Source organism: Dermacentor variabilis, chromosome 10 (genome assembly GCF_050947875.1).
Source record: "Dermacentor variabilis isolate Ectoservices chromosome 10, ASM5094787v1, whole genome shotgun sequence".
In the NCBI taxonomy this organism is placed as follows: Eukaryota; Metazoa; Arthropoda; class Arachnida; order Ixodida; family Ixodidae; genus Dermacentor; species Dermacentor variabilis.
In genome coordinates this window covers 87,178,427-87,189,024 of record NC_134577.1, presented here as the reverse complement: position 1 = coordinate 87,189,024, position 10,598 = coordinate 87,178,427, and the positions used below count along the sequence as shown (strand labels likewise).

The window sequence follows — 10,598 nt, the reverse complement described above, 5'->3', positions numbered from 1 at the left end:
CGCAAATTAATAGGAACGCGTTTTCAAGCAGTATTTTAGGGCTAACATTTACGCCTTTCAGAAGCTACGATATGTTTTGCTTGCACCAGCAAGAAATGCAGCCTTCAAAAATTGTAGGTGGGCCAAAATTGTATGCTCTCATGCTGGCCGTAACAAACCGCAGGAGTATACCCGTTTACGTTTTGTTAAAACTCAAGCAAGTTTGGAACGTTTTAAATGTAATAGCATTGTGGTAGCATTCTGTACACTCTTAAGCAAAATTGCACCCTTTTGCCACACTACGATAATCGTCATCTGTCTTGTCCGTATTCCTTTTTTGAACGCGGCGAGCCCGGTACTTTCCAGTAACGAACGGCATGTGCGTTATCAGCCTGATATAGCGTTCCCGACCGGAAAGCAGCGGGCGCGGCGTTTTCAAGAAAGGAAACGCAAGTAAGGCAGATGACGATTATCGTTGTGTGGCAGACATACACTCCAAAGAGTGTACCCTTGTCTACACTCTTAAAACGGGTGCACCCTTTGGGGTGTATATTTGTCCCACAACAATAATCGTCATCTGCCTTGTTTGCGTTTCCTTTCTTGAAAGCTCGGCGCTCGCTACTTTCCTGTCGAGAAGCTGCGTCACACTGATAACGCGTATGCCGTTCGTGACTGGGAAGTACTAGGCTCGCAGCGTTAAAGAAAGGAAACGCGGGCAAGACAGATGACGATTATTGCTGTAGGACAAGATACGCCCCAAAAGGTGTACATTTTTCTAAGAGTGAGTGTTACACTCTTAGAAAAAGTTACACCCTTTGGAGCGTATTTTGTCGCAACAATAATTGTCATCTGTCTGGCCCGCGTTTCCTTTCTTTAACGCTGCGAGCCCGGTACTTCCCAGTCACGAACGGCATGCGCGTTATCAGTGTGACGCAGCTTCTCGACGGGAAAGTAGTGAGCGCCGAGTTTTCAAGAAAGGAAACGCAAGCAAGGCAGATGACGATTATTGTTGTGGGACAAATATACACCCCAAAGGGTGCAACCATTTTAAGGGCTCTTAAAATGGTTGCACTCTTCGGGGTGTATATTTGTCTCACAACGATATTCGTCATCTGCCTTGCTTGCGTTTCCTTTCTTGAAAACTCGGCGCTCGCTACTTTCCTGTCGAGAATGCTGCGTCATGCTGATAACGCGCATGCCCTTCGTTACTGGGAAGTACACTCTTATGCAAAGTTACACCCTTTGGGGTGTATCCTTGCCACGCAACAATATTCATCTGCCTTGCTTGCGTTTCCTTTCTTGAAAACTCGGCGCTCGCTACTTTCCTGTCGAGAGTGCTGCGTCATGCTGATAACGCGCATGCCCTTCGTTACAGGGACGTACACTCTAATGCTAAGTTACACCCTTTGGAGTGTGTGTCTGCCACACAACGATAATCGTCATCTGCCTTGCTTGCGTTTCCTTTCTTGAAAACACCGCGCCCGCTATTCCTAGCTGTCGGCAATGCTATATCATGCTGATAACTCGCATGCCTTTCGTTACTGGGAAGTACCGGGCTCGCCGCGTTAAAGAAAGGAAATGCGGACAAGACGCATGATGATTATCGTTATGTGGCAAAAGGGTGAGTCGTCGTCTGCCTTGCTTGCGTTTCCTTTCTTGAAAACACCGCGCCCGCTACTTTCCTGTCGGCAATGCTATGTCGATCATGCTGATAACGCGCATGCCGTTCGTTACTGGGAAGTACCGGGCTCGCTGCGTGAAAGAAAGGAAATGCGGCCGAGACAGATGACGATTATCGTTGTTGGGCAAGATACGACCCAAAGGGTGTAATTTTGCTTACACTCTAAGAAAAATTTACACCCTTTGGGGTTTATCTTGTCCCACAACAATAATCGCCATCTGTCTTGCCCGCGTTTCCTTTCTTTAACGCTGCGAGCCCGGTACTTCCCAGTCACGAACGGCATGCGCGTTATCAGCATGACATAGCATTGCCGACAGGAAAGTAGCGAGCGCCGAGTTTTCAAGAAAGGAAACGCGAGCAAGGCAGATGACGATTATTGTTGTGGGACAAATATACACCCCAAAGAGTGCAACCGTTTTAAGAGTGTACGAGTGTAACATCTGCCATTGGGTACACTCTAAGAACAGTTTGCACCCTTTGGAGTGCCCCTTCTGCCACACAACGATAATCGTCATCCGGCTTGATGCGTTTCCTTTCTTTAACGCTGTGAGCCCGGTACTTTCCAGTAACGAACGGCATGCGCGTTATCAGCATGATAGCATTTCCGACAGGAAAGTACCGGGCTCGCAGCGTTAAAGAAAGGAAACGCATTAAGGCAGATGACGATTATCGTTGTGTGGCAGAAGGGGCACTCTAAAGGGTGTAAACTGTTCTTAGAGTTTATAGTGTGCTCCGTAAAACATTTGCGGCACTTCTATGCAGTCAATGACGATTTAGTTTTGAATGCGAAAGATTTGCGTTAGCGTTACGTCACACCATTATGCGGTTCGAGGGGTCCAGGTGCATGCGTATTGTGATGTAAACAATTAATTCCTGTAATATTTAGTCTCACTATGCAAGGTCCTGCATATTTCGCTGCGCACGCTCGAAAAAACGCTTTGCGCTCACCGCTGCACTGTTCTTGCTCAAATTTTGCAGAAAGATCGCATTTTGGAGTCTACGTCGTTCAGTATGACAATTGGCATAGTTCATTATACCTGCTTTTTAACAAAAAAGTGCAAATTTTCTTGTTACGAGCTGCTGCCGCAATGGCGCAAGCATAAGCAACATAAACGCTGGGCATAATCCTCTCACGGCCTTCCAGCAGCTACAGAAAGCAACCTTTCAGGAAGTGCAGTCGCGTGTTCCAACACAGGGCAGCCGTTTTGAAGGCGCTTAAGCTACGTAAAAAAACTTTTAGGAAAATGCAGATCCAACCCACATGTTGGAATGTGAGAATCGAAGCTTTCGTGTAGCCGGTCAAATTACTATGCCATACTACTGAGTATATTCTGCAAAGCGCTTTGCACCGTAAGCATTACAACTGCGTGCCAGTGGAGACGGCAAGACACGGAGAACCCGCTATCGCGTGACCACGCATTATACTGTCTCTGGGATTGGCCACCTATGCTACGACACTGCATCCAGGGTCGCCGTGCCGACTAGAGCAGACGAATCCTGTAGACAGTGCAACAATAAACTGCGCTTTAGTTGGCAAAACACCGACGAAGCAGATATGCACCAAACCCCAAACCCAGGAAAGGAACCATAGAGAGGATTGATTTAATAAAGAAATTGTGATCATAATGACGTATGCTTGTTTCAATGAAGATATATTTGCGCATCATTTGTTTCCTCACTGAGTGATTCCGCAGAAAGCAAGGCGAGCACCACAAACACCTGAAAGGGTATCGTAAAGGTGGCAGTGCTGTCCTCCGTGCGAGCTATTCGTCAAGACAGCAACATCGCAGCCACGGCCAGGAAAGTCCGTGAGGTTTCGCAAGGAAAGCTTAGCCTTAAAAAGCGAGACGCAATTTTTTTCAGCAGTTCAACCCAGGGAAAGACACGTCGAACAGACGAGAAAGGTGACAAATCAGCTCTTCCGCGCGTACAGATCGGGTGTTCGGGGCCATGCACAAGTTTCCGGGATCAAGCTTCCACCACTTCCAAAATATTCTCTCGACCTTGGTACAGTATAGGGAGATAAGGGAGGGCGAGGCGGTGTAGACGGTGGCTGCGCAGATAGACACGATGTACAGGGTATCTGCACAGGTAGACCTCCACCAAGAGGCGTTTTGCCTGTGGGACAAATAGGGAACTCGTTCTGCTCGGTGCAAATTGGGGAGGAAGTATGCTATTTGACCCTCTCTCTTGCTTTTGTACGCTTCCATCTCCCGCTCCCCTCCAAACACATTCCAATAAATATTCCCCCCTCCTCCGGAAGGAGTTTTGCAGGTAGGTACTTGGTACGTTCGTGCTTGTGAGCTAAGCAGAGATGATGTTCGGCCGGACGCTGTCGAATTCCACCACGTTGAAGTTTTGATCCAATCAGAGCGGCGTAAGCAACCCCGTGAGCCAATCAGAAATGACAAGATGGCGAACTTGACGATATCGCACGGGGCTGGATTTGACAACGTCCGCGATAACACTCGAGGACGCGTCTAGCTACTGGCACCGCCAATAAGGGCAAACTAGAAGCTGGAACATCACTGGTTTGTAAATCGGGCACGAGCACAGACATACGGTATACAAACAGACGATATAGCAACGTCAGACAAGGACAGACTTATTTTCCTTGTCTCGATTTCACCAAACGACCCGCGGGTTTCAGCGCAAGAAGAAGAATTGTATTTGGGGCAAAGTGCGGTCAAGGTGGGCGGATGCGGACGAGGCGGCCTCGACCGGTGGCGAGACAGACGTGGCTACTTTCTCGGAGAAGTGCGGGACGACGGACGCCCTCCACCGACGACCTCGCTCGACGCGTGGTCCGCCATCAACCACGGGTCGGCGGGCGAGGTGGTCCCCGCTACTCGGTGAGGCAGCTGCCGCCGCCCTCGCTGGTCAGGTCGTCGGCCAGCAGCTTGGCGGCGGCCCGGGCGTCCTCCGTCAGCCCCTCGCCGCGTTCTCGCCGCAGAACGGACTCGTCGGCCACCCGCTCCTTGTCCGCCTCGCCGGCGCACTCCAGCGTCAGGCGCATCATGAGCAGCTCCGGGTTCAGCGCCAGCTCGTCCTGCGTCGTGGCGAACGCTCGGTCAACTCGAGTGGTACACCGTGCGTACCGCCAGCTAACGCTAGTCGTGCTGTTCGACGAAAAAATATATTTAGAGAACACCGTGGAAGGTATAATTATAAGGCCTACGATGTCCAGCCGTTAGAGGTCCGACGTCCGAACACCGTAGGTGTTCAAATCGTATACATGGTATGCACATGACGTCACATCCTCTGCTGTCGTCTGCTTCCGCCATCTTGGGGAACCTTATCATCAACGTTCTTAGACATACGTTGCTTATCACGAGACGCGCGCATAGGCCACCAACATGGCGCCGCCGTAAACCGGAAGTCGCAGAGTATCCTTGAATGACGTACGTGCATACTATGTCGTTATTTTAGTCTTTTTATTTATTTTTTAGTGGAACAGGCGTGGTAAAGTTACCTGGGACACCGTATACGCGTCCTACTATACCAAAGTTCGAATATGGGTGTAAATATATTGCTTGTGTAGAAACGAATTGTCGCGCCGGAACCTCAGAGCCGTTACGTCAATATGACGTCACGTATGGCAATGTATAGGCCGTGTGGTTCACTAAAAGTTCTTGATTCCTAAACTCTTTTAGAACGCAATATAATTCATTATTACCGATAAAAATAATCTAGGGCCGAAGAGAGCGCATCGAAATCCATGACGTCACGGCTAGCCGGTGGGCGAATTTCAAGGCGGCGTCAACACCCGTGTTTATTTATTTATTTATTTATTTATTTATTTATTTATTATACCTCAAAGGTCCCTGGACAGGACATTACATGAGAGAAAAATAATGGCATGTCAGGTTAGGTAATGTGACTTGAAAGATTGTCTTCGATGGCAGCTTTGAAACGAGATATGTCAGTGTAAGGGCGATGTCAGAAGGAAGGGTATTCCATTCATGGTCTGTGTGTAGGAAAAAAAAAAGAACGTTGATACGTAGTGGAATGGGCGCGTGGCAGATACACACCATTAGGATGCGTGTGACGGGAGGAACGACGTTTATCCTTTTTGCGTCTTTTCTGGCTTGTCAAGCGTCTTCTTGCGGTAAGAGTGGCTTTTGCCGGTATCGGTGTAAGGCTAATTTGCTGACACACATCAAATGACTTTTCACTTTAAGTATAAACTTCGTGCAAGCGATCCTGCCATCGGCATGCGACAAGCGACGCGGTGGAGATGGATGGCGCGTCCACACGTCGCCTACAAATCGAACCCTACGCGAGCGACAACTTGGAGCGACGTCTCCCCGGTGTTGTCGGTATGAGGGCAGCAAATACGCGCAGGGAAAGCGGCGTGTCGCACGCTTGAATAGTTTAAGTTCATTTGTTTTACTGTGCAGAGCAGCACAGAATTTTTATGAAGGTCTTGCAGTACTTTTTTTCCCTCCTTGCACGTATCGAAATTGGGTCGTTTTCTCGTTCCGTGCGACAACCGGTAGTATGTTACTGATGTAGTACATCCTGTTTCGGGGGGGGGGGGGGGGGGCTTCGCGCTGCTGGCTAGTCGCTCATAGCACTTCCGGGCGATGAGCGACGAATTATAAATTTCAAGAATTTCTAAATATACAGATGAAAGGGTGATCCCTTCGCGCGATAGCCTGTTTCGTCGCTCGAAGCCGTCGCTCGTCGCGCGCGTGACTTTGGCTTCTCCGCACAAATACCCTTATTGCGGAAAAGCTAGCTTTAAAGAATGAAGTAGCTGCACGCGCATGGGTAACTCTCTAGGCAGGTCTCGTGCCTCGCACAGGCTGTCAACTGTAATACGTTGGATCCAATCCGTTCAGTGTGTCGCCCAAAATCTTTTTTTAAGCAGGAGGCTCGCAATAGTGTGGGAAAATTTCAGGGAAATTTCGAAAAACAAAGTAGCACTTACGCGGTGTGTCATTACGGTTGAGAACTTTTTTTTTTCTGTATTTACATAAATAACTCATCAGTATAACGTCAATTATAGACACAGTTATTCATTCAATGGCCCAAGTGTAGGTTGGAAAGTCGCGTTCACTCGATGCACTTGTTTGACTGAAGTTCAGACTAGACTCCCAACGAACTACCAACATATTTAACAGGCTCACAACAAACTCTGCAAGAGTCACTGAAGAGCAATATTAACCAGGTACGCCGTATGAGCAAATCACGCTTCCGCAATAGCGAAACGGTCGCCCTCACTGCGAAGGGAGGCTTGGCAGGGAGGGGAGGGTAAACAAACAGGAGGTGGCTGCGCACGCGACTAGTTTTTGCTGATCCAAAATACTACTTGCTTAACACTATAGGTGGCAGGTCAAACACTCGACATAATAGCGCATCTAGCCTAAATCTAGCTTAGTGTTAAACTATAATATTACGACAACTAGAAGCTTCATTTTGCAAACGATGAAAGCCGCCGTCCTCGAGGATGGACACGCGAGGGTGCCGCATACGCTGTTCTTCAGAACATCGGCAAAATTCCGCCACATTGGTGGTTCGAGCAAATCAGAGAGGCCGTATAGCAGCAGCAGCGTGAGCCACTCAGTAGTGACACGACGGCGAGATCAACGATATGTCAGAGTTTGGCAACAGCATATCATCCCCAGTCTCGTTCAGGAGAGTATAGGGCGCGATAGGTGTTCTCGAGGACAGACGTCCGCGCTGTAGTCACCGTATACATTGGAGAGTTGCACGGCACAGCGCACCTTGTGCTGCGGCGGCGCCGGCTCGTGCGAGGAGAGGCTGGTCTGCGAGGCAGCGCTGTGCGGCCGCGAGCTCTCGCCGTGCTCGTCGGGTGGCGTGGCCGACACGGCGCAGTCGGTGCGCGAAGGCCGCGGAGTCGGCGCGCGGCCCACGATGGGCTTGAGCTTGAGCGGGTCCACCTCCGGGTCCAGGTCGGTGGCGATCACGCGACGCTTGCCGTCGTCGAACGACACCGACCGGCACTGGCGGCCCGGGTGGGGCTCGTGCACGGCCATGGGGCCCTGCGTGCGACGTTCGTTGCGCGCCCCGAAGTTCCGGCAACTGTGTGCGTACGTTGCGCGAGCTGTACGCGTGTTCAGAAGAAGGCGACATTTAACCTCGTGGGGCGCTTTTCTCGCGCGCCGCCCCGCGGCGCTTCGCGTCGTCTCTCGGCACCGATCGCCACACCGTCTTCGGTGAGCCGGTCACTTCACGTTACCTCCTCCTTTGTAAGCGCAAATTCGTCACGCGGAACTGCTGCTTATCAGTTTTGAACTAGGCAACGTAAACCACATGAAGCGTTACCTCACGCGCCGCCCCGGTGCGTCAAATCTCTCAGCATCGCCACACCATCTTTGGCAGCCGGTCACTTCACGTTACCGCTTTCTTTGCAAGCACAAATATAATTCGTTACGCTACACTGCTGCTTATCAGTTTTGAACGAGACAATGTTAACCACATGAAGCGTACGTTTATTCAGCTGTCGACCTGGCGCTTCACGTCTCAGCATCGCCACACCACTGGCTAGTTGGATCTTCCGTAGCCGGGATCTTCACGTTACCTTCTTTCGTCTACAAATGCAATTACAAAACGCTAAACTGCTACTTAGCGGTCGTCAGTCAACAGGCCGACGTCGCCGAGGCCGACGTGACAGCAGACGACGCGACTCAGCCGCGGCGCGTTAAAGACTCTCCATGGAGGGCGGCATGCTCCACGCGTGACCCGTCACGACATCGCGCGTCTCTTCCCCGCGATACTGTAAAGGGACGCGGCTTAATTGGCTGCCTCGTGTGGGAGGTGCCCTCCTGCGCGGCGTGATTGGCAGCTGCTTCGAGCAGCGATTCTGCCGACGGCGCAACGTATACCGCGCCGCGTAGCGTCTCCCGTTGGACTCACGTCCAGCCGTGTGTCGACGAAGTGGGCTGTGTGCGGGGCAGGTAGCGCTTGTCTCCGGCGGTCCGTGGAACGCTCGGAGCTGCTGCCGATGGCCATCGGCCTCCCCCTGGGCCGGGCTGTGGGCCGCCGCCCGAACCGGCACCGCTGATGCGCCACGACGCGAGGTACCTGGCTCGCGCTCGTCCCGGCGACGACGATGATGATGTCGACGGCAATTGTTTCAAAGGGATTCTCGCAAGTTCTTAGTGCATTATCCCAGTCCGTTTCCACGTGACACCTTTACCAGTTTTTGTAATGCGCCAACGTCTTCCTAACGTCATCAAAATCTCGCCCAATCCCCCCGCGCAGTGGGTACGCGCCATCGAAGGAGGGTGTCCCATCCCATCCTTAAGCGCAGGGTAAAGTCACTCCGACGTATCGATGTGCTTTTGAGCAACGTGTATATAAGCATCACGATAAGGAGGATCAGTTGACGCAGGATTCTTTCCGTCAGACAAAGCGGAATGCTGCCCTTGGCAGCAATAACCGATCCTCCTCCGCAACCATCGCGATAACTGCACGTGGCAACAGACACACCCACACTTAGTTTAGTCTGACGAGATATTTCTTTTTTCGTTATTCGATTTGTGTTTGTTTGACGGGAAAAGATGTACCATTAGCGGAGGAATGGAAGCGCAAAGTTTTGTGTTTTCGAATTTCGCGCTCTGTACGCAGCGCCAGTACGTTGATATGACGTCACTGAATTCAAAGTAACTTCTCACGGTGGGACCATTATTCGTAAAAAATTATCGAAGCTTCCTTGGTAAAGCCTTTGCCCTCTTTAGAGTCCAATATAGCCTTTGTTTATCGATGAGCCATTAACTAGTCACGAACCCGAGTAAGCGCAACGCGGGTGTTGGTAGGGCGACGTCCAGACGTCATGACGTCAGGTCAATAGTGCGGGAACTTCAAACCGGTGTATCATTTTTTTTTTTCTTTGTCAGCAAGAGTTCGCTCGCGGTAAGGCTGAGAGTTCTTATATATATTCCCGATTCACCACTTCAATTTAACTCAACATCCTGAAGTCTGTTGGGTCTGTCATTGTCATGTTTCTTCGTGAAAAAAAAATGGCCAGAAAAGAAAACACCATTGAACGTGTGCGTATGAAATTGTTAGTGTTCAGGTTCAGCAAATGTCATATCTGCGAGACATTGCTTCTGAAAAAAAAAAGACCAAAAAGCTGTCACGTGCGAGCAAGTCTATCGCCCAGTTTTCCGAGAGTGACGTCAGTCGTGCCGGAAGCGCTAGCGAAGACCAATCAGCGAGCGCTTCCTCCTCCTCTGACGTTCCTATGGCGCTGTGCCCTTTTCCTCCGGCAGGACACCAGCTGGCAAGCGGCGTCCAACCAAACGAAACGGGGTAGCCAAAGGGCTCTGTTCACTTTAAAATGTGGAAACAATTGCAATATGGCCCGTCCCACGGATTCCAAAGGAATGCATGTTGCTGCTACGCGTGATATATGGCCAAACTTGGTTTAAGGGTTTTATAACTGGTATGATTTAGCATGTCTGGCATCTGTACTTCCAGGAGAGACAGCGAGAGAGGAGAGAGTGATATAGCAAAGCGTGGTTCAGCTCTCTTTTAATCCCATATCTTGCACCCTGCTGGCGCTGAGCCGTGCTCCCGCATGGGTTGCAGAAAATAGTGCTAGCCTTTCCTTCTTCCCCACAAGAACCACTTCTCTCTCTCTCTCTCTCTCTCTCTCTCTCTCTCTCTCGAGGAAAGTGCGTCCAGCCAGGCAAAATACGGAACGGGAAGATTTGTGAAGGCGGGTGTCGTTGGCAAATATTGTAATTAAACAACTACGCTACATATATTCTTGTCAGACATGAATTTCTTTCAAGTAGGTTCTTATTATACCGACTGTTATATCGCTTCGGAAAGGAGCCTGCGCCCTAAGTTCCCGTTGACGCCTTCGTCAGCATACACAGACACACAAAAATAAAAAAACTGGGATTTTACGCGCCAAAACCACGATACTATAGGCACGCTGTAGTGGGGGACTCCGGATTAATTT

At 50.3% G+C, this 10,598-nt stretch overlaps 1 protein-coding gene across 1 annotated transcript; it reads right to left on the bottom strand.

Annotated features, from left to right (window-relative positions):
- Window positions 1-2,841: 2,841 nt before the first annotated feature.
- On the bottom strand, window positions 2,842-8,748 carry LOC142560765 (uncharacterized). The gene is made up of 3 exons (XM_075673091.1): window positions 8,543-8,748; window positions 7,390-7,668; window positions 2,842-4,709 (listed from the first exon to the last, which is right to left on the bottom strand). The coding sequence occupies exons 1-3, from the start codon at window positions 8,636-8,638 to the stop codon at window positions 4,506-4,508; spliced, it is 579 nt and encodes a 192-aa protein (XP_075529206.1). The 5' UTR covers window positions 8,639-8,748; the 3' UTR covers window positions 2,842-4,505.
- Between the last annotated feature and the right edge of the window lie 1,850 nt (window positions 8,749-10,598).